Below are 26,369 nucleotides of genomic sequence, written 5' to 3' on the forward strand. Positions count from 1 at the left end.
CGTAAGCGAAGACCTGATGTAGAATTCCCAGTTGGTTTTATTTTTATTCAGATTTAGTTTGCCTTTTGATTTACATTGAACTTTATCTCTTTCCAGGAGATTAAAGAGCTTGAGGAGTTTAGAGCCAAAAATCAGCGTCTGCAAAAGGTGAAGTCATCAACCACAGGTCCAGCATCTGGACCTTATCTGTAATCTCATGATCATGTTTGTATCTGTCTGCAGCTGTGGGTCGGCCGGTTGCTTCTCTACTCATCTGTCCTTTACCTGTTGACCTCTCTGACCGTCTACTGTCTCTACCTTCCTGACGAATGGCTGCAGAGACTAGCATTGGCCCTGCCTTTCTTTTTATATCCTGTACTGTGAGTGTTGTTTTTCATGATCAATCCCAACTATCTCCTAAATATAGATGTGTCATTTAAACAGAGAGATTTGGCATTTTAAAATAATCATATTGTGCCCAGTTTGCTCTTTGCATGATGTTAATTATGTACATTAAGTTTTAATCTGAAGTTAATGATGAAGAACATCTTTGTTTCAGTGTTTTGCATGTTTTTCTGTGTCTTCTTCAGTGTGTGGTTCATCAGGAAGCTGCTGATTTTCCTCTTTTCCAAACGCACTGAAAGAAACAGTAAGTCAGCTTTTCTTTAAGTGAAGTCCTCAAATAACAAAGTTTTATGATGGTTGGATGAATTTTTTTTTTTTTTAGAGAATAGCTTCTCGTTTGGCAGGTCACATATTCTTCTGCTTCTTATTAATATATCAGCTGTCACATGTACTGTTAGAGTATTAAACGTTTATCTGATGACAATAAAACATGCAACAGATGAAAATGTTATTTTATTACTACTAGAGAATTCAGGACAAGGTGATTATAGAAAATGTAATTTAATATAAAACAAATTCTTGTCAATGTTTTCTGTCATCTGCTGTTAGGAAAAAAAGGCGAAGTTGGTGGATTTCTTTTTTCTTTTTTTTTTTTTTTGCACAAGAATGGATGAAAGTGAAGCAGAATGCAGCTTGTTGACTAAAAATTGTGTTTGAATCTTTTTTATTAGATGATAAACTTGAAGAGTTAAAAGCTGCCAAGAAAAAGAAAGTAAGTTTGGTGTCATTCACAGTAATTAAACCGTGCAGGGAGTTCAGAGAGTTTTACTTTTCTCTTCTTCACCATTTTTCTTGTCTGCTTCTTTTTCTCCTCCTTTCTTCAGCATGGGGTGTAACAATGCATATATTTACATACAGTCGCCACATCAATTCAATGATGGAGTTAACAGCACTGATCATATCAATGAACCATTCCTACACTTATCTCTTTTTAGATCTAGAAAACATTTCATAATGCTAATGACACAGTACAACGTTATGCTGCGGATCATGTAATGTTTTCTATAAATTCACAAGCTGTGATGGATGAAGAAGAATCACTCCTGCCTTTTTATTTCTATCTTTACTTCATGCTTTAACCAGGAAAAGACTTTAATTCTGCATTTCCTGCTGAAAGTTTCTCCGCTTTGTTCCCAGCTGGAGGAAGTGATGGAAACAGAGACGTACAAAAACGCCAAGTTGATTCTGGAACGTTTCGATCCTGAAGCCAAAAAGAAAGCTGTGAGTTCTTTTGCCCCGGTTCGTCGTTTTATCTTTGTTTCTTTAGCTGTTTTCTTAGCTTTCTGTCATTTCCATGTTTGTTGTGCTGTAGGAACTGGAGTCAACGCCGGTGCGAGCTCAGATGACTCCCAGACCAGGTCAAGGTACAGGACACCGTGGCAATCTGAAGCTGCAGCTGAAAACTTCTCTTAGAAGAACATGTCCGTCAAAATGTTCGAGATGTTTTTAAACTGGTTCCTGTTTTATGCAGAGATTCGCCAGAGGGGGGCAGCAATGAGACCCATGCCGATGGGTACCCCACCTCCAATGGTAATGACCCCCCAACCAGGAGCACGGCCCGTGCTGGGACCAGGGGGTACACCTGTAGGTAAGGGGACACATTAAGATATTGGCCATGAAGTGTTTTTTGTAGACATTACACTTGGAATCTCCTCATAAAGAGATTATTCAACCTAAACGGTGGTCATGCGGTGTTAACGGCGAGACGTGTTTCCTCTGACCGGGTATTTTTAGACTCTGTGTTGTCTCTTTACCCGGTGTTGCTTTTCCAACAGAACATGTTCCTCTCTCAGCTCCAGGAGGACCACCTGAGAAGTCAACACCTTTGGGATCTGTCCCCCAGGGAGCTGTACCGAGGACCCCCTGCTCCCCTATACCGGGTGTAGGTAGGTTCACTTATGGTAGGAATCTTTAGGCGCATTATGATTTGATTGAATTATGATTTGGATACGATTATAAAACCATTATGGATGCATCTACTAGACTACTCTCTGATTGTAGTTAGAGCTGGACGATTAATCAGATTTTAATCTCAGTACGCTCTGAGTTTCCAACGATGATAAAAATAAAAGGGTGTGATTATTTCTCTCTGCAGTTTCCTCTCCTGCTGTCTTCAGCTGCTAATCGAGCGTCTCTGGCGTTGCAGCGCTGTGCTGTAAACTCCTCCCACAGCCGCTTTGCTTTCATTCAGACACTGTTGCCAACTTGGAGACTTTCTGGCTAAATCTGGAGACTTTTTTTGTTAAAAGCGACAAATCTAGCAGCTTTTACTGGAGTTATTAGAGACGTTTCTGGTGTTTTGGCGACTGACTTGAAGGCACATATTGTTCTGCAGTTACTGTAAGGAAGGAGCAGCGGGAGCCTCTCCCGTCCTAAAGCACTCCCAGGCGGCCAGTCTCAGTCGGCTCCGGCTGCAGGTCAATGTAGAATAACTGCAGTAGGTTGTGGAAGTTCACCTAAACATAGTTTATACCATTTTCAGTGACAACTGGCTGCATTATTTTCCTATACATAGTTCGGCCAGTTAAACACCGTAATATCCCTCTGTTACAGGGCGTTACCATAGCAACGCGTTAACCAGCTGGTTCAGATCAGCCGTCTTTTAACAGGTGAATGAGAGAAACGCGCTGCAGCCTGACAGCGGTTGTTTGGTATAAAACATACATCCAGGCCGACGTAAAATAGTTTCTATACTTCAGCAAATGTTGTAAAAAAAGAAATACATCTTAAATATTTACTGTGTGGGACCATGGCATAAGCTGATTAAACAACTCGTAACCGTACATTGGACAGATATAACACATGACGCCGAGTCAAGAACACCACGTCGCGCAGCGTTGTTTAATCCTTACTTATATTTATCTATTCATTTTACATCAGTATTTGCATTTTGTCAAGACAAAGCTTCATGTTATTTGTTTATCTTCTAAAATATATGGAATCCTAAAGACATTTTTTTAAAAGTCACGGTTTAATGTTAAAAAAAAAATTCATGTTGTTAAAGATAAAAGGATAATGGTGGTAAATAATCGAGATCTCAATTTCAGTCAAAATAATCGTGATTATAATTTTTGCCATAATCAAGCAGCCCTAATTGTAATATGTCCTGCGTGTCATATTTGTCGTGACAAAACGGAGAAGAAAACTTGCTCATCTCGTGGATTCTGCCGGACGGCTTGTTTCCACCGTTTCAGACCAGAACATGGAGCTGCATCAAATCCGAGCGGCCTTGTGTTGACCATATTTCTGTCAGACTTAACCCCCACCCCAGTTTCAAAGGTTTTAGGTGCATTTCAACAGTTGCTTATAATCTGAATATTTACCTTTTGCCTACAAACGTTAAGACAGCAACAGTCATGTTGAGGTTTGTAAATGGTTCAAAACCCTGTGATGCAAATATGAAACGCACCAGATTACCATTCATTACCATCTACATCTCACTTTATTTTTGTGTGTGTGGGATTGTTTGCAGGTATGCATCCCCCAGGTCCTCCATTAGCGAGACCCATTCTGCCCAAAGACAGGGGAGCAATGGACAGGGTCATAGAATACCTAGTAGGAGATGGACCACAGAACAGGTGAAGACTCTTCTCATCATGGAATCTGCTGGAAATCTTTTCCCACATTCATACATTTTACAGTCCTCTTCAAGGATGTGTTCAGCTGTGTTGCCAGATTGTATTTACTTATTTTGAAGGAAGTGAAAGCACAAAAATCAGCATATCTACTTGTAGAACTAACTTCTTTGTCTAAACCCAGCAGCTGCATGTGAACATGATGTGGAGTAATCAAACCCAGCTGCCAAATATGTACTTTCCTGCATTGCATACGAGAAAAGAAGAAAAATGAGCTTCCAATACATCCTTGATTGTTTTTGGTTTTTTTTTACCATTTCAATGGTGAAAAAAGACTCAATGAACCAGCAGCTGATTAGGAGGCAGTGTGCAACCGCATTCCTCACTTTGTCTTGGACTGGAGTTTAAGTTCCACTAAACGGTACAACGATACCACCTGCTGTTATAAACTACTGAACTTACAAATACATACTGGTAATCAAATAGGAATGATAAAAAAAAGTTGTTTATCTTAAAAATGAAATAAAATAACAGCTTAATTTAATGGCACAAAAAAAGCTGAAGTGTTGGAGGCAGATTGTTGAGCAAATTCTCAGAACATCACAGATTTATTGCATCAAACGGTTTCCTTTCTTTCTAATTCCTGCGTCTCCTTTTCGTTTCCTGCAGATACGCGTTGATCTGCCAGCAGTGTTTTTCTCACAACGGCATGGCTCTGAAAGAAGAATTTGAGTATTTAGGTAAGATCAGACGCACTGCAGTGTTATTTTAAGCACTAATGCAGTTGCAGAAAAACCGTTTTGCTACCGTTTGTCCAACAGCAGAGTCCCTGTCTGCTTTTAAGACCCAGCTGAAGACTCAGCTCTTCAAGGAGCACTTCAACACTTAGTTTAGCAATATTTGTAGGAAAGTTGGAGAACCTAGCCCAGTTCTTTGCAACAAACTTTATGGTGTTCATTTTTTGTATTATAACATAGGTGATTTTATGGGGTGGGAAGGGAGTAAACAAAAGAAATGACTGTAGAATAGAATATAAACTGAACTTTCCATGCTGCTAAAAAGCATGTTGGTATGTTGCATAATTGTTACAATGATGTATTTTTCCCTTTTTTAATTCTCTTCAGCAATGTTTCCTCTCCTCCCTCTCTTCCTGTCTCCCACCAGCCTTTCGTTGTGCGTATTGCTACTTTTTGAACCCGGCAAGGAAGACGCGACCCCAGGCTCCAAGACTTCCAGAGTTTAGCTATGAGCGGCGACTCAGAGCGGAGTCGCATTCCCCTGGACCATCACAGCGTTCTGGAACAGAGACGGAGGAGAGTGCCCCCCCCTCTGGAGGTACGGGAACACACACACTTCACACATCAGCCTCCGGTCTGAATGAGACAATGAAAGAATAAAATTGAGGCTCTGTTTACGCTAAAACGCTGAGTTTGTTTGTGCTCTGGCATCTTGTTTACATGGTTACAGAGTTAAAACAACAGGGTGAAGTTTGTCCTGTCCATGTGAACTGGATCTGAATCTCTGGCGACAGTGACGTCTTTCACATCTTCCTGCACTTGTGCAGTCAGGCCCTGTTTAACCTGCGAAACGTACAACAACATGGCGGATCTCGGTTTCATGTTTGTAAAGCTGCTTCTTTTTAATTCGTTCGGTCTGTAGAAGCAAAGCCTGGTGGAACATTTAGAGCCGCAGGTTGCGGATAACTAACAGGGAGCATGCATCACTTCTGTTGTGTTCATGAAGAGACCGTGCACAGCTGGGAGTGTCTTTCTAAAGCTGCACTGCCCTCTAGAGGCCTGGCATGTGCACTACATTGTTTCTGGTGTTTTTCCCCTGCACAGACAGTTGTCATTACAAAAACTTTTACATTTTTCCCCCCAAATACACAAAGGAAATGAGTTTAGTGTCTTCCATGGAAATGTTGTGGTGTAAACAGGGCCTGAGAGATGTAGTTTGTATATGTTATACAAGCACACATTCTGTCACTTCCACGCTGCTGTCCATGTTTACTTACTCCATGTCCTAACTGTTCCTGTTCAGTGTTTCTTAGTTCAATGATCTTTTTCTTTCAGCTTTATGCCAGCTTAGTAAATTAGTATCTATATTTCTACAAGATATTGTTCACTGGTTCATCTTGTTGCCCTGAAATGTCTTAGATCTACTCAAACTTCTTGCTTTTTGTCATATTATCTCAGTACTAACTGAATTTCCTCTCATATGAACTGCTGCCATGATGAATTTGATTGTTTTTCTGGTACAGAATTATTGAAGATCTTCACTTTTCTTAATGCCAAGTGAACAGCAAACAGACAAGCATGCTTTCCCTCCCATGAACAAGCAGCACACATGGCTATTAACATTAACACGAGTTCCACTGCAGCATCAGTGACCAGAAAGTTTAACAGTGTGATCTTGCCTCTAGCCAAAGTGCCAACTCCACGGAATTTGGTCCACTGTTTCAGGATCCAGCAGAAACCAAAGAGTCCTGAGAGCCGACCCCTGCAGAGTCCAGGTTCTCTCATGCTCCGTCCAATCTGGCATAATTTTAACTTTTAATTCATCTGATTTCCTTCCAAATGGGCCGGTCGTCACTGCAGTAGATTCATAACAATGTAGACCACAATCCTGTCCCTTTCCATACTGCTGCTGCTAATCACACTGAGACAGCCTTCGGTTGTTGGCGGACAGTGGAAGTCATATGACTAGACCTGGATCAGATAGTCAGGATAAGTTTAGAGAGTGACTGAGGCTCCTGTGTTCTAAAGTTGGTTTATTACCTTTAAAGGTGATCGTTTTAGCAGGTTTTAGACATTACGTATGAAAATGACCACTTTGGCTCAGATCAGGTTGGTCTAGTCGGATTAAGTTTATGTAGAAAATGTAAAACAAAGACTTTAATTATTTTGTGCATGGTTATATTTTTATGTTGTCCCATTTGGATGTAAACATCAGAGCTCCATAAGATTAGTCTCTTTAAGAGTTTCCTCTCAGACAAAGGTTAAGATAGAAGTTTGTTTCTGCTTTGATATGTTCCAACTGGCGACTAAAGTCTTTAATTTATTATAAATTTTAGTCCAATCTCGACAACAGATTATTTTCTATTGTTGTTTATTTAAATCCCAACAATCTGTAGAGCCACTCTGGCCTTTAAAGTCCAAAGAGCTGCATTTACACCTGTCTTCAGCAGGTGAGTTGGGTCATGTGATCACTGCTCCATCCCTGTGACATAATAATCTCGAAGAGGATCAGGTCTTCATCTCGATGCAGTGTTGACATGCCGTCATTTTCTGTGCTGGAACAAATTTAGATTGAATCAAACCAAATGTTCTGGGCCAAAAATGGATGATCTTGATTTATCCTCTGTGTGTGTTTAAATCGCAGCTGTTGATTTGTCAATTAATGATTATTTTCCCCACAAAGACAATATTCAGACAATTTTTCTAAAAATTTGGGTGAATGGGGGGGAAAAGGGGAATTCTTGGCCATGTCTACAAAGTCTCTTACATTGCATGCAAACAAACCACATCAGAAAAGAATGTTACTAATATTCACATCACTGATTTTTACCTCACAAAAACCAATCATTGCTTTACTGCAGGTTTTTTTTATTTTTTATTACTACATACTTTCTATCTCAGCCGTTCCAGCTGTTACGTCTGTTTGTGTTCTAAACAAGTCTCACTTCGGTGTCAAACCTACAGATGAAAAAGAGATGGAAGAAGATGAAGCACCTACCAGAGAAATGGAGAGTGAGAGCCAATCAGAGGAGAAGCAGCAGGAGGAGAAGGAAGAAGAGGAGGAAGAGGAGAAGGAGGCGGTGGCAGAGGAGGAAGAGCTTGTTCAGCAACAGGAAGCAGAAGAGGAACTGGAGCAGAGTCGCAACAACGCCTGCGAGACTGAATCTCTGCCGTCGTAGTGAAGAGGAGGACCAGAGACGCTTCTGTCCAGCTGAGAGACGTGTCTGCCTTTTGAAAGCAATGTTGACGGACAGATGTTGTCATCAGCAGCAGCTGCTGTCCAGATGTGTTGCGTGAAATAATGCCAACATGACCTGCTGTTAACAGCTGGATTGTTTCTCTGGGAGTTATCAAATAGATGAATGTAGTTTTAATCTTAAGGCTGTTTTTTTTTTTTTTTTTGTTGGTAATATTGATCCATAGCTGGCAACAGATAAACTGACATAGTTTAATATTCTGTGATTTACACTATAAAGTACTTTTAGGTTTAAGTAGCCGGAAGCTGTGTAAGATGTTAATGAAAAGGTTCGTCTCAGATTGAACAGTAGGTTTACCTATGGCTGGGCCTTCACAGCATCTGCAGCTCTAAATGTGGGGTGGAACCAGAACTGGGTGAACTTACAGTTGGTTTATTATTATTTATATAAATATAAACATCTGTAAAACACGAGGCACAAAGTGCATTTTCACACAACCTCTTTGTGAATGGGAACGTAAGCAGTTGTGTTTACAGCATATGCATATAACTACAACATTAGTTGCTTTTTCACCTTTTCTCATATCTTCTAACTCCCCATGCAAGAGTTTAGCATCAAGCTTTTATAACTTAGTTATACTCATGTTTTTAAATGATGCATGTGCAGATTTTAAATTATTTTTCATAACGTTTGAGCAGCTCATCCCAGACCTGCTGCATGGACTACCAGGGAAAGCAGAGGTTTTGTTTCCCTGACTGTGCAGTGAGGTCTGCTCCGAGGGAAAGTCAGCATGACGCCATCTGCCCAAAGGTCTGCTCTCTGAAAGAGAAATTACATGCACTCATTTTTAAAGTGTGAAAGCAAGTTTTTTTTTGTCACCAAGGCTAAATTTAATCCACCTGTTCAAAAGAAGACGTAGCAGAATTAGCAAAGTTAAGTCCAGTTTGTGTACAGTTAGTGAGTAAAATATGTTCTTTCCTTTTGTTTTCACGGCAGCTTGCAGCAGTATTTGCTATGCACACTGCCTCCTGTTGTACTGAGGATCTTTGGAGATATGGATGCTCTGTTATAGGTCAGAAGTTTGGGAAAACCCTCAGATCAGCGGTCAGGTGAAAAACTAAGAAGCTTGTTTGTCAAGCAAAGGTATGTTTCAGCATCAGCTTTTTTATTTTAAAGTATTTACAGCCAGGTGTTGAAATTATTCTACACTTCGTTTTCCTCAGCAGCTTTCGTCAGATTTACTGGGAAGGAAAGTAAAACTATAAATGTAGGTTAAGTTATTGTTTGTTATCAGAATCTGTATGATGGCATTGGTCCGATGAAGTGGACTTATTCTAATGAAAACGTTTGTGTTGGTGAGGTATGGTGACGGTGGGCATACTGGGGCTAAAACTGCCAGTTTACATCCCACTGATTATTCTCCAACACTGTCATCATTATGATGACAATTTGCCAAATGCAACGCTGTTATTGTTATGTTTCATATTTGCTTTTGCACTGTTTATTTATTTATGTGGCCATGTTGTCTTTTAGTTACTGCTGCACTGATTTTAAACATTTAGGAGAGTAACGTGTAGCTGCCAGAATGCTCCTGACGATAAATGACTTGATTTGGCTTCTATAGATTTGAAGTTGCTGTAGATTATCTATATGAGGTATTTTCAGTTTTCTCTTGTTTTAACTGCTCTTTGTAAGTATGTGATGCCAACATAACATGTGCCTTGTTAACTGCTGGTCGGCTGTGTCAACGCTGTGTGTTAGTTGTGGATTTTCATTCTTTTGGTGTGTACGATCAGTTGTCAATTACAGTAACAGGAATTTAGTCAAAGTTTGCTTTCTGATTTTGTCTCAACAACGTCAGAAGCAAAGCTTTAGCACATGAACTGGGAGCCTCCTGTCTTCATAACAGCTGTCTCCTTCAGAGTTTAGGTTCCGACGTTCCAGCATGCTGCCAACACCTGCTGACCGATGTGTGGTTACCTGAACGCTGCTTGGACTGAAAATCCATTCAATATTTCAGTTCCATTTTAAAGTCTCTAAGTTGTCACATGAACATGTTGCTCTGAGTTTGTAGGTCTCTTTTCTTTGCTAGATGGAACACTTGCATGTCTCCCTGTGCTGTTTGTCATTGTCCATGTGCATGGCACAGCTAATAAAGTTTTTCAGCAACACAGATGGGCAGTAGTTGATTTCCAAAAATCTTTTAGTGCCTTTTCAGTTGAGCTCTCTCATCAAGCTGTTTGTCCACCAGTTGTATAAAAGTCTGATTTACATTTGGCAGTCAGATTTAGGAGAAAAGAGAAGACATTGAAGGCAGTAAATGTTGCTATAAAGATCAAACAGTGTGCACACAAATGGTTGATTTAGCTATTTATTTTTTTCATCTGTTCCACATCTGAAATAATTGTTATAAAAGATTATTCAGCTGCGTCATTGGACTGTAAATGTGTGGTCATGTTCTAAGTAAAGCTGCGAAATAAATAAAGTTGCTTTTAGCCTGTTGAAACACAAGCAGCAACAGTGCAGCTTTGATACTTACATTTTCCACCCAATGGAGTTGTCCAGGTGTATATATATATGTATATCTACAGTGTGTGCATATATATATATATATATATATATATATATATATATATATATATATATATATATATATATATCACTTGTATTTACTATGCAAATGACAACAAAAGCTGTATTTTATCCAAATAAATACTTCACTGTCAGTAATAAAGTTACTGGCGTAAATTCCTTGGACAAGAAAATATTGAGTTAATGAAAGAGTCTCTTACAACTAAGACTTCATTCGTATTCAGATTTTCAGACAGTCTTCCCTTCAAACAACGCAAATCCAAGGACTTCAACCCATAAAGAAAACTTGAAAGTCAAAAAGTATCAGGCAATACCAATCAATAAAACTTCAACAGGAAAGTATTTTGCCTGCACTTTGTCATAAAGCTGCTTAAAATATACAAGCACATTCATTCTAGTTTTTCTGGCTTGGAGGGTGATATAATGCACTAACTGTCCACCAGAGTGACGTGGGCAATCACAAAGAGTAGAAAATCAATAGAAAAATGTTAGAAACTAGAAAAGCTTCAAGTATGACCCATTCAGATCAAGAGACCCGTCAGTCTGAGTCACTGTTTTTGAATTTTCCATTTTAGTAAATACACAAACACACAGTTAAATGTAACACAAGAGCAATGGCACAATGGGGAAAACTAGTCTGAATCAGTTCACTGATGATGCGCCATCAAGTCAGATGTTCTCCGTTTACAGCATGTTGAGCTCGATGAGTCTCCCAGCAAACACAGCAAGCGTCCCGATGATGCACACGGCCATGAACACGCACAGCAGGATGTGATCCAAAACCATGGCAACAAACTTCCATTCCTCCGCGGCCTGCATCAACATGGAAAACCTTTCATTTCATATGTTCACCAGTGTATGTGTTAGAAACTCTTACTAAATATAGAGTCATCAAAGTAAACCTTTATACTATTAGAAACATTTTTTCTTTCAGGTTTCGGAAATTATGCTTATTACAGGAGATGTCAAGATTTTGCACATTTTGCACTTTTGCTTGGTTAAGAGTCTGGAGACAAGGGGAACAACGTAGATAACTAGAAAAGCACTTCCTCCAGTCAGTTCATTTCCACCTGGCTCATCTTCCGGTCCAACATTCAGATTTCAGATGCATTGATAATGAGTCCAAGCAGTGTCTTGGCTATTGTGGTGTTTGTGGTATGTTTATATCTTTGTTTTCTTGCAGTCATGAAAGATCCTCCTGTTTGTTCCTGTTCTGGATGATATGTTACCAGGATCCAGAGTTATCTTTGATATCTTGTAAAATCTGTTGGGAATTTCTCCTGGTTTTTCCACCATTTGTTGTGGAGTTTTATGAATATATACTGAAAATCTCGCCATGATAAAGAATCCTTAAAACTCTCCATTCCCAAACTTGAACAGAATGTAACGTAGACCAGGAGGTTTTACTAAAGTTGCCAACAAACAGCTTGATAAATGCTGGCAAAACAAAACCTCCTTGTCAGAGGTACCAAGGCTGGCTACCAGCGTGTTTTACAGGTTTCATCTGTGCAAACAACATAAAATCTAAGTATTCCTGTTGGTCAGATCCTGAACTTTATCAGCCAGGAGGCCTCACAATAAATAAGACTGAATTATATTCTAGCAGTTTTTTCTCATGTTCCCACATTACACCACTAAACTAGTGGTGACCGGGGGAAATTCACCATTTTTGGAGGCCATTTGCACCCTGATTGCACTTGTTTACTTCCGGGTAACTCAGTCCCAGAAGTATGATTTGTAAACCAGAAGTTCACATTTTTAGGTTTATCGGTCGCTTTTGGCTTCTTTGTATTATACCAGTTAAACCTAACATAAGATGTTTCCTAAACCTTAACCCCCCAAAAACATTACAAAAGATTGCTGATATTGACCGATGTGTTTGGAATAAAGAATAAAAAATAAAGTAAAGTAGAGTTTCGCCACACAGATGCGCATGCGCATTAAGCAGTATGCAACGTAAGTAACTCAGGTGTTGCAAGTTGCGATGTCTGCGCCTGCGCACACGATTAACAGGAGGGAAATATGGAAAATATCAAACGGAGTTTAAATGCTTTTCCCACATGGAAACGGAATAAAGGAACGAGACAGATAACGTGGTGAGATGGATGGAGGGAAACTTTGCTTCATTTCATTCTGGTAAGGGGAAACATTCCGTTTTGTTCCTTATTTTGTTTCCGAGAAAAATACATATAAGTTCCTCTATGAGCTCGATACAAGGTCATGAAAAGTTAGCAGTTATAAATATGCAAATGACTCATCTTAGAGTTTATATTTGTAAATAAAGTTTTGTTAAGAAAAAAAAAAAAAAAAAAAAAAAAGCCCGAAAATAAGTTTTTTTTTTTTTTATATACATACAACGTCCTGTCCGCAGACAAAACAAGACTGGAAACTTGATTTATAAACATAAACTCTGAAATTGTTTGCAAACATTAATTTACAGGCGCAAATTATTTATATTGAATCCATATTCCTCTGCATTTTGTGACGTCACACCAGTCAACTTAAAGTTAGGTTTTGGATTTGACAGATATGATCGGAACTCCTGGACGCAGGAGATCTAAAAAGCTTCACCGTGTAAATCTTTTAAAGCTTGATCAGATACTCCTGTCTGTGATCAGGAATCCGTCCTCATTAGAGACCCTGTTCATGCGCTTCCAGGGCTTGTAGTTTTATCACATCTTTCTGGCTTGTCATGAGCTCGGTGCTCTGATGTCAGGCTGATGTCAGGCCATAGACTGTATAAGAAAGATGGACGGATCCATCTGCTGTTAAAAACCAATGCAGAAGTGCATAAAACTGCAGTTCCCCTTCATCCACTGGGGGTTGCAAAACGAAGCAAATCCCCAAAGACTCCCATGTTAAAAAGACCAACTTCACAGCAGAAATAAACATGTTTACAGCAGGAATAAACATGTTTACAGACTGGTTTAAAACTCCATTTTAGATTTAATAGGCAGGTTTACCTTCATGACAACTGTGGGGGGAGTGAATTTTTTTCTAACTCGCCCATTTAAAAGTAATTTAATCTCGAAGTTCAGCAAATTTAGGGGCGTGTCCTTTTGATTGACAGGTACCAATCTCTGGCTTCAAGTCAGAAGAACGTGGAACAACTGTGGTTTTTAGCCAGTTAACAACGTGACTTAGCTTTAGCCCGCTTACCTCCGTTAGCTGGTTAGCTCCTGTTATCTCCGGGTTAGCTCGGTTAGCTCTTTGCTACAGACAGGTCGGAATTTGCTCGATGTCAATCATCCACCATGACATGGCTCCCCTCTCAGCTCCACCTCTTTGCCCATATTTGTATTTTCCGGGTGAGACGACACGCATGCCCCTGCCAAGATGGCGATGGTAGAAACCGCCCACCAAGCTTCAAATCAGCTCTTCAGAAACCTATGGGTGATGTCATGGAGCTACGTCCATCTCTTTATATACAGTCTATGGTGTTTGCATAAAAAGTCATTGTTTAATTTTTTTAAAAATCTTTTTTTTCCTTCACTTGACTTATTTACAAAAACTGAAAATGTGCCAAACCTTTTGTATTTCACAGAAAAACAAACAAACAAAAAAAAATCTTGGTGGTCGGTACTGAACCTGCTTGTCTGGACTCCTGGTTTTAGAGTCTTGGACCATGAATGAGCCCTCTGGCCAGCTGAAGTTGTACACAGTGATACAGTCTGCAGATGTTCTTACATTGTTTGATTCCTCGTCTGATTTCATGGTCTCAGCGATGTACTTCACCCCCTCGATTGCACTGCGGACATCAGGGTTTTTGATGATAGGAGACTGGTAGGTGACGCTGGTGGGGGTTGGGTTACCTGTAGATAAGACAGCAAGTCGCTGCATTGTTGCCAAAGAGCACAGATTTTGAGTGACCTTCACTTACTACACATTTATTTCTTTTATTAAATTTGTTTTATTTGGACATTATAGATTATGTCTAAAAGAGCATGTTGGGACTTGTGTGTCAGTTTTTATTTTCACTGCTCGGGTCAGTCTGTCCACTGATAGTAGCACCTGCATGTGCCATAAACACATGTGCAGTTTTAAAATATCTGACTTTCTTCCCAGAACATGCTTGGCGTGTCTGGTGTGGCAGTGTTTAGTGGGGTGTATTTTGCCTGAGATGTCAGAGATGTCCATGTCCGTAGGGAACAGTCTCTTCTGCCGGATCTCCTGACTGGGACGCTTCATTGTTGAGAAGAACATCATGTTGGGAATGGTTTCGATGAAGACCTGAGATGTAAACAGAAAAAAGAGCAATTTTAACTCCTTTCAAGCTGACTCTGTGAGTCACTTCTAAAACAGAAGCTGCATTTCTTACATTATCATAGTGAAAATGAAATATGAACCTTGCGTATCCATGCGGGCATGGTGTGTGTGCTGGGCGAACGGTGATGCGTGTTGATGACGATGACTGTGATGATGATGGAGGCAATGACAAACACCATAGTGAAGAGCATGTATTTCCCTATGAGGGGAACAGCACTTGAAGTGGAGGGGATCAGCTCCACGATAACCAGCAGGAAGACAGTCAGAGACAGCAGGACAGAGATGGAGAGAGTCATCTTCTCACCTGAAGGCACAAAAAACATTTGATATTTCTGAAAACACATCCATGAAACTGTAGAGACACTAAACGCTAAGGCTGTGACGATACACTTTTGTCCCGATTTGATTTAAATTGCGATTCTCACAATTCTTTGATATTGCTAATTTTTGTAGATTAAAAACAAAATAAATGTATAAAACTTGTTTTTTTTTTGCTCGTAATTTTTCTTGATTTCATTTAGAAAAAAACAACCCAGTAGCTAGACCATCATTCTGCTGCTATAACGCCCCACAAGAGAAGTAAAAAGATCAATAAAAGCAATAAAAATGACAAAAAACTCATAATGGATTATTTTTATTTGTTTGAAAAAAGAAAAAATCAAATTTTTTTTTTTAACAAAAAATCAACTTTGAAACTAGGAAGCAGAAAAATGTTCAATTTTTCGATTCGATTTTTCCACCCCTACTAAACAGAAATGGAATATTCCAGAAAAGAGCAAAAATGCTTTGTTTCAGTCGTTCTGTAGGATGAAAGTTACTGTTCAAACCGAAGTTTGTAGAATTTTAGCGACAGCAGGATCTATGTACCAGAATCAGTCGGGAGATAGAAGACGAGTCCAGTGAGAAACGAGAACAGCATACAGGGAATGATGACATTGACAATGAAATAAAGCGGCAGCCGCAGCATGAGGAAGTGGTAGGTGATGTCCAGGTACGGGGTGTCAGGACAGCAGGTATAGTAAACCCAGTGTTTCCAGCTCCTGTAGTCCTTTAACACCCATTCACCCGACTCCATGAAGTTACTGAGGTCGGGTCGATCACTGTCCTAAAAAACAGAAATCGTTGCTTTCGCATTCAAATTGAACTATTTTTTTAAATTCTCCCAAGTTAAGCTGAAAATGTCGAACTCACTGGGTTGATGGCGACCAGCAGACCATCGTAAGTCCAGGTCCCCAGTTTCATGCTGCAGTTCTGCAGGTCGAATGGGAAGTGAAGGACGATGATTTCACAGTAACTCTTAAAGATGGCTGGTGGGTTCCATGTGATCATGCCGGTGTACTCCAGCAGAACCTTGGTTTCGTGGATGATGGCGAAGTCACCGTCAGCACTGCAGGGGAGAGGCGTTGTCATCATATGAAGTAGGTTTGACATACAGCTGAGACAGAGGACACGTCTTTACTTGTTGTACAACACTAAATCCGGTTTCCAGATGTCAGTTGAAGGGATTCTGATCTTCTTGATGCCACCGTAGTCATCCGGATTCCACTTCAGGTTCACATCTGTCCATTGCTGAGAGGGAAAGTTAAACTCTCACTAGAAGTAAACTGACAGGTTTGAGATGTTTTATTTTTATCTGAGCTTTAATTACAAATGAGAAACCATTTGATCCATGCGAGTTGTCCATTTGTGAGATTTTTTCATTAGATGCATTTAAAGCATCTAAATATGATAAATGAGATTATAAAATGCTCTGCTGACTCGTCATGAAAACGTAAGCTTTAACTTACACATAATTCATGGGGCTTGCATGAACAATAACCAGTATGAGCCCATATTCTCATGTTTTTCATGTTTACCTGTCTGAGACGGACATTACTGGTCACAATCTGGTTCACTTCATCCTGAGGAAAAATGGACAAAAAGTGTGAACACAAATACAATAAGGTGTGAAAATATATGGACATGTGGGATTTATTTTGTTTGTTGTCTGCCGTGACATATCCAACTTCCAGATCCATAATGACAACATGTGGGCATGAAGTGCTCAGCTTTCATTTTATTTATTTATTTATTGATTTGTTTATTTGGCAGGGACAGTACAAGTATACATTGCCACCTAGGTGGCCAATGCCATGTACATAAGGCTTATAGCCGCTGGCTAATTTACGGCCCCCGTCCCTGGTTAGGCTTTTCAAGGTGTTAGTGCAGTAAAAAAAACACAAGGGTAATGGAAAAATATACATCATAAAATAGTATACATATAAGAAAAAGAAAAAAAAAAAGACAAATGACATATTTGGCCATTTCACATCCCGGGTCCATCCAAAGTTCAGTGCTTACACTTTTGGCTGCTCTTTAACTTTTTGATTTGAAGTTATGTCCAAAGGAACTGTTTAGGAAACAAAATGTTTCATAAAAGATGTTTTTTTTTCTTCCCAAAAGTCGCTTCTCGCCGCACAGATAATTATTTTAAACGTTGTGAAAAACTGAGCAAATTTTCTTTTCTGGGTAAGGATGTACGTCTTGCTGCATGTCACTTCCTGGTTTAAATCGAGACAAAAGAAAGACGAGCTAATTGTGGGAAGGAAAAACTGTTTTCAGGGGCTTCCAGAGCAAAGTGTTAAAAACACAACTTCATTATGGTCAATGTCAGGAGACACCTCTGCACTGAATCACCACTTTCCTCAGATTATTTTTATCTTTTGGTATAACATATTTTATGCCTTCAGATAGTTGTTTCAAATAATTATCTGCTACTATTATGAACAATAACTATAATTTTTTGTTACTTTGCTGTTGAAGTCACAAATAAACCTGAAAAACATGACAAAGATGTGGCAGCTATGGCTTGTTTTGATGTGCTCTTACCACACTAATAAGCTGTATGAGCTGCAGTCCCACGGTGACCACGACAACCTCGCTGAAGTGGTTAACAGGACGAACCACTTTGTTGTAACCGGTGAACAGGGTCGTCACCAGCCTCGTCTCATCGGTAGAGCAGTAAACTCGGCCTACAGCAGATAGCGCACACACAAAATTCAGTTAGGTAGTCTCATTTGTTTCCATACATCGTCTTAATTAGTCTTGAAAGTGAGAATAGAGACGATGGACGTAAAGTTCAGTCAGACTGGTTGATAAGTAGGAAAAGTGACATGGCTGTGGTTATGTTGTAGTGGAATTAAACATGCTACAGATGATTTTAAACAAGCTTTCTGCTTGAATTTTAGCTTGATGTTCAACATGTGTTGTCCTGAGAAACGCGTCTCCACACTGGAACTGAAAGCACAGCTGAAGTTACCAGATTACACTTAGTGATTCACACCCAAAACATTTCTCCGCTTCACAACCAGCAAACCCTTCAATGCAGCAGAGACCCAGTCCACGAGGGAAAGAGGAAAAACAAGGAGGAGGGGGGGGGAATTATCTGATGAAAGAGCGGCTTGGACAGATGGATACAACAGATCTACAGCAACAGCGCTCAAGTGACTGACATTCCATGTTGGTGAAAAGCCTTCCCGCTGAATGCACCATGAGCTGTCTAAGCATTGCAATCAAATCCTTCTCTGTAAGTCCTACGTGAGCGTAATCTCGGTGCTAAGCGGGTGTTTGGGAAAATCTGCTCTGACCAATCCACTTGACATGAAGTCTGGATCAGTGGGAGTTCAGTACATTTAACCTGCATTTACGCCTCTTCCTACAAAATGTGTTTCAGGCACCTGCTAATCTATGCCTTAATAAACCCATAAATTATACTATTAGTTTATGATCTGTTTGATTAAAATACTGCAAGTGAACTGCAGATAACTAATTAAGTACAGTTTAATTTTAGATTGCTGATATGTGTGTTGCTCTTGCATATCACTAACCTTGTTTAGTCAAACCAGTCTGAAGATAAATGATGTCTTTCGGCCCTTTACTCTGTAGTCTGCACCTTGGTCTATTCTAATGGTTTATTCCTGTACCCTGCATTTGGTGGATCATTGTCACACCTGCTTCTTCTTTTGTAATTAGTGCCTCAGTATTTGTGCTCCTGGTTTCCCTTTGTTCCATGAGCAGTGCATGATGTTGTACTGACGCAGTGTTGAGTCTGTCTGCCCTGTTTCCTGGTAGTCGTGCCTCAGTTTGTATCACCTGCTTCTAGGTCTGGACAATTAATCGGATTTTAATCTCAGTACGATCTGAGTTTTCAGCGATGATAAAAATAAAAGGGTGTGATTATTTTCCTCTCTGCAGTTTCCTCTCCTGCTGTCTTCAGCTGCTAATCGAGCGTCTCTGGCGTTGCAGCGCTGTGCTGTAAACTCCTCCCACAGCCGCTTTGCTTTCATTCAGACACTGTTGCCAACTTGGAGACTTTCTGGCTAAATCTGGAGACTTTTTTTTGTTAAAAGCGACAAATCTAGCAACTTTTACTGGAGTTATTAGAGACTTTTCTGGTGTTCTGGCGACTGACTTGAAGGCACATATTGTTCTGCAGTTACTGTAAGGAAGGAGCAGCGGGAGCCTCTCCCGTCCTAAAGCACTCCCAGGCGGCCAGTCTCAGTCGGCTCCGGCTGCAGGTCAATGTAGAATAACTGCAGTAGGTTGTGGAAGTTCACCTAAACATAGTTTATACCATTGTCAGCGACAACTGGCTGCATTATTTTCCTATACATAGTTCGGCCAGTTAAACACCGTAATATCCCTCTGTTACAGGGCGTTACCATAGCAACGCGTTAACCAGCTGGTTCAGATCAGCCATCTTTTAACAGGTGAATGAGAGAAACGCGCTGCAGCCTGACAGCGGTTGTTTGGTATAAAACGTACATCCAGGCCAACGTAAAATAGTTCCTATATAAGCAGTAAAAGTGGATTAAACAACTCGGAACCGTGCATTAGACGGTTATAATGCACGACACGGAGTCTAAACACCACGTCGCGCAGCGTTGTTTAGAAATACTGGATAACTGTGTTAAATAATCGCAATCTCCTTTTCAGTCAAAATAATCGTGATTATAATTTTCCTCATAATCGAGCAGCCCTACCTGCTTCTGGATTTGCTTTTTGTTTCATTAAACTATCTTAATGCATCTGTCTGTTTCCTCGTATGAAACCTGCATTTAGGTTCTACTTCCTCGCCAGACATCACTGACAAATTCTTCTTCTGCTTCTTCTTTTTTTTAACATTTAGTAAAATATTTTCAAATAACCATTTACATCAGTAAACTGCAGAAACTGGCAGGTGTTAAAGCCCCAATGCTGAACTGTGGCATCTGTTTTGCATCCTGCCTCTTCTCTGAGCTCTCACCAGCAAGTAAAGTCAGTCAAATAGCTTTTGTTCTGTCCCTTTCCTCTTGTTCTCTTCCTCACTCGCCAATACCGCCATGTGCCAGTTCATAGTAAGCAAATGGAGCTGTGGTTAGATTCTTCCTCATCTGTCTTCATCTGGTTGCTATATAGTTTTTGTTACTTAGGTCACAGTTCTTAAAAATGAATTAACCCAGTTCTGTCGCCTTGTAATCATAGAAAACATGCCATGCAGTTTGGTATAATATGAGCCGTGAGCCAAGTCGCGTCCTTTGCATGTTATTTCGGGAATCTGTTGGTGAGCTTCTCTCAAGCTGACCTCAGTAGCCGAGTGTCTGGTTTCATCTAGCCAATAAGAGCAACAGACACACTCCACACACAACAACACAAATGCAGTTGTTCTTTCCTATCAGAACTTCCCTTTGGACTTTAGCCAGAGATCATGAGGACTGTTGTGCTTCCAGAGCTGATGCTCATTGCTCTGGCAGACTGCCGTTATCTGTGCTTGTTGCTGTCTACTTGAACCCTGTCTGCTTTCATGCTAGCATGCTTTGATATTGCCAAACACAAAAATAGAGGGGAAGCGGGACACGAGAGACACTTGGAGCTGTCACTCATCTCGTGCATGTAATTCCTGTTTCTGACTGATGGTAACCTGTGAAGTTAAACCAGCTGGTTTTATTGTCTGCAACAGTTTAAGTGACCCATCCACTGCTGCAGGGAAAGCTTTGGTTAGGTAGGGAAACAAGACCAACGTCAACCAGAGATGTCATATTTTTTTGTAATTGCTTTATTAGAACTACTTATAGTTCTAATAAAGCGGTTGCTGATTTTAATGATTCAGTGAAATCTGCCCAACCAAACATCAACAAAAGTAATCATTTGTAAGAAAACACACATTGTTAATTTTTGCTTTCTTTAACAACTAAAAAAAAAAAAAAAAAAAAAAAAATTTAAACGCAGAGATCCAAAAGTGTGGTCTGTAACTGTGTAATTACTAGTTAGGGCTGCACCAAACAATAATCACAATTATTTTGATTCCATATTGTAATCACGATTATTAATCATGATCATTCATTGTGTCTGGAAAAACATGGATTTTTATAGGTAGAAAACCCGAGCTGTTCGTCTCTCAAGCTCGGGTTCTCTACCAGAGTCCTGGGAGCTTGAGGGTCCTACGCAGTATCTTAGCTGTTCCTAGGACTGGTCTTTTCTGGACAGAGGTGTCTGATGTTTCTCCAGGTATCTGTTGGAGCCATTTCTCCAGTGTGGGGGACACGGCCCCCAGTGCTCCCATCACTATGGGTACTACTGTTGCTTTCACCTCCAGGCCTTTTCCAGGTCTTCCTTGAGGCCTTGGTACTTCTCCAGTTTCTCCTTTTTCCTGATATTTCCATCATTGGGGATGGATACATCAATCACTACGGCTTTCCTCTGCTGCTTATCCATGATCATCTGTCTGGATCTGGAAGTCCCAGACGATCTTAGCCCTCTCATTCTCCACCACCTTGGGGGGAGTTTCCCACTGCGACTTAGGGGTCTCCAGTCCATATTCTGCACAGATGTTCCTGTACACTATGCCGGCTACTTGGTTATGGCGCTCCATGTATTCTTTGCCTGCCAGTATCTTGCACCCTGCTGTGAGGTGCTGGATTGTTTCAGGGGCTCCTTTGCATAGTCTGCACCTGGGATCCTGCCTGGTATGGTAGATCTGGGATCCTGCCTGGTATGGTAGATCTGGGATCCTGCCTGGTCTGGTAGATCTGGGCCTCGATCGCTCTGGTGCTGAGGGCCTCCTCCTGTGCTGCAATGATTAGTGTCTCTGTGCTGTCCTTCAGTCCAGTCCTGTCCAGCCATTGATAGGACTTCTTATATCGGCCACTTCGGTGATTCACTCAACATTTTTTCATACAGTGCAGGCAACGCCCCTTTGTAAAAATAATTACACGAAGGGATATCGTATTTTTTATCCTGTATTTTGATGCAGCTGTATTTTCCATTCCTGACATGACTTGTTCTCATCAGTCTAAAACTTGTTCCATCCTCCACCAGAAGCTTTGTCTGAAGCTGGGAGGGATCAATGTGGGTGGCGATGTCTGCTTTTTGCGCAATGAAGCTGCTTATTTGATATATTTTGAGCAACTTTGTCCGTGGCAGGGCGGGTTGTGCACGTGGTAGGGTTCGTGTATTTTAATGCCACATGTTTTAAAAATGTTTGTATTTTTTACCACCTCCGTCAGCTGTTTAATAAAAACAATCCGTTTCATCTGCAACAGGAAAAATGTACTGCTTCATGCTTTTCCGTGTTAACTATGCCCACCTCAAACGTCCAACCAATCCAACGATACTTAACTGGCTGCTGGTAAAAGGTGTGCATGCTTGGTATTTAGACAGCTTAATGACACATTAACCACGCTTTTGCCCCCTGGTGGTTGGCAGACTACTGGTTGAGAACCTGAGTGATCCAATATCCCCCCGGCTGCAGCCTGGATATTGGGCGGGGTTGTATGTCAAAGGGGCGTGGTTAGGGTTAGGGCTATTTATGATGTCCTCTACTGCTTGATTTCTTGCTTATGATGTTCTCACTCTCATCTCTAAGTCGCTTTGGATAGAAGCATCTGCTAAATGATTATAGAATAGAATAGAACTGTATTAACTTGTTCATTAGCTTTAAGGTATTTTATTAGACTGAATAGAAGTGGCAATTAGACTTTTCTTTTGTCCTTTTATTTTAAACATCTGGTTAAGCTCAAAGATAAAACAGCTTTTTGATATTTCAGTTGCTTTTTTGTGGTATGGTGTGACTGGAAGTTCCTGTTCCATATAATACATCGATCGCTGGCTCCTGAATCAAATCAAAATAATTTTTTCAGCAGAATCTCTGATTATTGGAAAACGCCTGAATAGTGTTCTACTGAATTGATGCAGTATATAAGTTGTTATATCATTGTGGTTCACAGCCGTGGTATTGGCCCGACAACTTTACCATCAATTCAGTTCACTTTCATTGAGGTCCAATGAATAGAAAGCAGTGCTTTTGGGAGTTTTTGTAATATTCGATTTTACAAAATCTGGTTTTTTTTTTTTTTTTAAATTTGGTTGTCATTCTGGAAAACCTGGATCGCAGCATCAAAGTCGGACTTGTTTGAGCACCTTTTAGATAAAAGATGTGCAGTTGGTTAAAGCATCACCTCGTGTCTCTTTTTAATTTAATTAACATCAACATGTATCAGAATTGTAGAGGTTTAGGAAATTATTTAGTTACTGAAGGAAAACAAGTTAATTAGTTAAATTATTAGACTTTAGAGCTTTGACTACCATCAGCGTGAAGTTACAAAGCTCTTCAAATGATTTTATGACCTCCGTTTTCATTGTGCATTTGCAATGATGCAGAAAATGCCCAACTGTTGACTTGCAGGGAACATCCATTTATCTTCACCTACCACCTTTTTCTGGCCATTGAATCAGTTTGCCATTAGTGTTTATCATAAACCAACCAGCACTCGCATCATTTTTTACTGAAATGTAATGAGAAGTAATGTTGCAGACTGAATTATTTATTAGACATTTGGAGAATTTCCTTGATGTAAAAGAATAATTTGTGCAAAATAAGTTGTACATCATTTTTATGTTAACAAATGTTGCCTTGAAAAAGTGAAAGTTATGATGCTGTTCTGATGAACAGTGTTGATGCTGTGAATGCATGTACATCAGGATGCGTCAGTTCTGCACATTAATAGACGTTATTGGTATGTTAACACATTAGATAAATTCTAATTTTGTAGCAGTTTGTATTTAGCTTTTTTTAAATTTTTTTTAATTTCTTTATTTTATTAGAAATGATTTATTTTCAGGGAAACTATAATGAATCATTTAGAGTTTTGATTCAGAATAATGTGTGTTCACAGGAATGGCCTCCTGTGTCTTTCCTGTGTTACAGTGGCCGCGTTTCTTACTGCTGTGTATAGGACGGGAAGAATTATCCAACATGTTGAGCAACTTGAGCAGCACTTCCCTCTGGACCAGCAGCCCAGTCTGACCAGTTATCCCCAGCACATAGCCAGTCTCGTACATTTCTCATGATGCTGGTTCCCATGCAGCCTCCCCAGCAGTTAGATGCAAAGCAGCTGGACTTTCCAAACGGATTTGGGTCCAGTGTTGCATGCACCTAGGTGTTCCACCCCCACACTAATTCAGGCACTTGCACAGTTACACCTGACTTTAACACAGTTCAGCAAAGATTTTATGATTGAAACCTTTTGAAATAAATTTAAACTGAAACCATGCTTCTGGTAAACTCCAAGGCCAAACCGCAGAACCTGCTCCCAGGTGTCAGTTCGCAGCTTGACTTCATGTCTTGTTTTGCAGAAATCTTGGCGTTTTGATTAATCTTTTTTGTAATCCACATATTCATCAGCTGATAAAAGGGTGGAAAGTGAAGTTAATCACACATTTCTGATTTTTTACTAATCATTGCTCTACAAACTTTTTTTCAAAGCAGTTTTTTGGTCTGCTTCCTTCCTGCCTCTCAGTCTTTGTCTATGAAGAGATCAGGACCTGAAAGTTTTAGATTTCAGGATTTTTAGTTCCAGCGGTATGATTATGAGGTTGGGGGTGGAAAGCCTTCACATATGCTGCTCTCTTTTCCTGGAACAAATAGCAAAAAGGCTTGATTTGAGGCTTTTAATTTCTTTTTCATTTATTATTGTTTGAGTTTCAAAGTAAAAACTACTTTGTTGTCTCAATGAGGGAATCTAAAGATTTGGAGCAATTAGTTTGTCAATAACCCCTAAGTCATTTCTTAAGGTAATATTTTATTTTAGCACTTGTTGCTGTCAACGTTCTATTAACGCTTTTATTAGAAGAACATATATTTTTCTTTTCTTTTGATGATTAGCAGCCGCCTTGTTAGAGGAACAAGTTATGTTTAACATGTTAATAACGGGACTATTTGAATGTTTATTTTGTCACATAAATCAATTTTATGAGTTTACTGACAAATTTAAGTTTAATGTAAAGGATGTAAGAGTGTGGATTGTAACTTTTCTGTGTATTTCCCAGCTTTTACGGCGAATTTGCTTGTTTACTGCCATTAAACCTAAAAATCATCAGTAAATTCTCATTCTTGAATCGGTGGGGTCCACTGCATAGTTGGTTTTGTGAACTATTTAATGATTTTCTACGCTGGTTTTTCACCAAAACGATGATTCAGAATTGGACTAACGTGGATTTCATAATGGATTACCTTTCAGTAGGGTTATAAATGGACTTCAGCGAAGTGTATTGAATGTCTTTAAAAGTCTTTTGGATGACTTTGTTGTGAACGGCTGATGTTGAAATGAAGCTGAATTGAATCAAATTAAAATTGAAATGTAGTACTTAAATGTTGTTAAAAGAAATGCCTTGATCAGAGAATAGCAGACAGTTTTTATTTATCTAGGACGGAAAATACATGAAATGATTTATTTAAATGAGCTCCCCTTAGAGTAAACTGTCGCTTGGTTGTTGGGCCGTGTGTCAGGAAGCTGTCTCCTGTTTCTCACTGTCGTTATTTGACACAACTGTTCAGGGTCAGTACAATATTCACACCACTGCGACTGATAATTACCAACATATAAAGTACTTTGTTTAGATCACACATACAATCTTGTGATAAATGTGGCTCAGATGATGTGACTCATCATGTAAATATACCTGGGAGGTCGTTTCCTAACTAGACTAGAAAAGAATCTGATATCTGGAAACAATTTGACACTTTAAAAAGCCTTAAATATGCATATTTATTTATCATAAAACTCTTGAAGACAAAAGTATGACATAAAGATAAAGTATGACTTACCAGAAGATAAACAGAGAACCGATGCCAACAAGACGTGTACCGTGGGAAGGTTCATATCTCATTCAGGAACAGAACCGAAATCCACAGCATTCGTTCAGTAACGTGCTTTAAACCAGCTAGGAGGTTCCAACATAACCCGTTAACTCGGTTTAACCAGAAAAAGATGTGCCGTCAAGCCGTAGCAGTCGCTTCAGAGTTTAGCTTGGTAGTGGGAAGGTGGATCAGCTGGTATGTGAAGCACGAGCTCTTGTTTCTCATGGCAAGCTCCATTCCACCTCCCCCACCCAACAGCATCCCAACCTCTCTGCATACTTCATGGCAGCTGGGAGTGTGTGTGTGTGTGTGTGTGTGTGTGTGTGTTTGTGTGTGTGTGTGTGTGTGTGTGTGTGTGTGTGTGTGTGTGTTGAGCATGCACAAAATAACACTGGCATATTTTTCATTCTCATGGATGGCAGTCTATTTTTTTCTGTAGGAAGAATGACTCCAACATGTGTCA

General features: G+C 39.9%; 2 protein-coding genes across 3 annotated transcripts in view; one reads left to right on the forward strand and one right to left on the reverse strand.

Moving 5' to 3' along the window:
• The window catches only part of lnpk (lunapark, ER junction formation factor), a 12,905-nt gene extending 2,841 nt beyond the window's left edge, over positions 1-10,064 (forward strand). The window contains exons 4-15 of one of the 2 annotated variants that reach the window (XM_079249280.1): positions 97-147; positions 223-359; positions 570-628; positions 1,056-1,096; positions 1,522-1,605; positions 1,697-1,748; positions 1,856-1,972; positions 2,160-2,270; positions 3,857-3,962; positions 4,629-4,699; positions 5,124-5,294; positions 7,661-10,064. In XM_079249280.1, coding sequence (XP_079105406.1) covers positions 97-147; positions 223-359; positions 570-628; positions 1,056-1,096; positions 1,522-1,605; positions 1,697-1,748; positions 1,856-1,972; positions 2,160-2,270; positions 3,857-3,962; positions 4,629-4,699; positions 5,124-5,294; positions 7,661-7,875 — 1,215 coding nt within the window. In that variant the 3' untranslated portion in view covers positions 7,876-10,064. The remainder of the gene's footprint in view (positions 1-96; positions 148-222; positions 360-569; positions 629-1,055; positions 1,097-1,521; positions 1,606-1,696; positions 1,749-1,855; positions 1,973-2,159; positions 2,271-3,856; positions 3,963-4,628; positions 4,700-5,123; positions 5,295-7,660) is intronic. The other variant, XM_079249281.1, reaches the window with a different exon arrangement.
• Positions 10,065-10,204: 140 nt separating this feature from the next.
• chrna1 (cholinergic receptor, nicotinic, alpha 1 (muscle)) lies at positions 10,205-26,088 on the reverse strand. Its single transcript, XM_079249278.1, has 10 exons — positions 25,874-26,088; positions 17,620-17,762; positions 16,608-16,652; positions 16,211-16,320; positions 15,943-16,138; positions 15,619-15,856; positions 14,832-15,055; positions 14,601-14,715; positions 14,173-14,297; positions 10,205-11,298 (listed from the first exon to the last, which is right to left on the reverse strand). The coding sequence occupies exons 1-10, from the start codon at positions 25,926-25,928 to the stop codon at positions 11,170-11,172; spliced, it is 1,380 nt and encodes a 459-aa protein (XP_079105404.1). The 5' UTR covers positions 25,929-26,088; the 3' UTR covers positions 10,205-11,169.
• Positions 26,089-26,369: the final 281 nt, after the last annotated feature.

Source organism: Telmatherina bonti (assembly GCF_933228915.1).
Source record: "Telmatherina bonti genome assembly, chromosome: 11".
Classification (NCBI taxonomy): Eukaryota; Metazoa; Chordata; class Actinopteri; order Atheriniformes; family Telmatherinidae; genus Telmatherina; species Telmatherina bonti.

Bases quoted from the DNA above. Each gene is read 5' to 3' on its own strand.
- chrna1 (XM_079249278.1), bottom strand. From the start codon at position 25,928: ATGAACCTTCCCACGGTACACGTCTTGTTGGCATCGGTTCTCTGTTTA. The intron at 15,056-15,618 runs GTACATAGATCC...TTGTGCCTTCAG, and splicing joins CTATCTCCCGACTGATTCTG to GTGAGAAGATGACTCTCTCC. The intron at 14,716-14,831 runs GTTCATATTTCA...TTTACATCTCAG, and splicing joins TGCCCGCATGGATACGCAAG to GTCTTCATCGAAACCATTCC.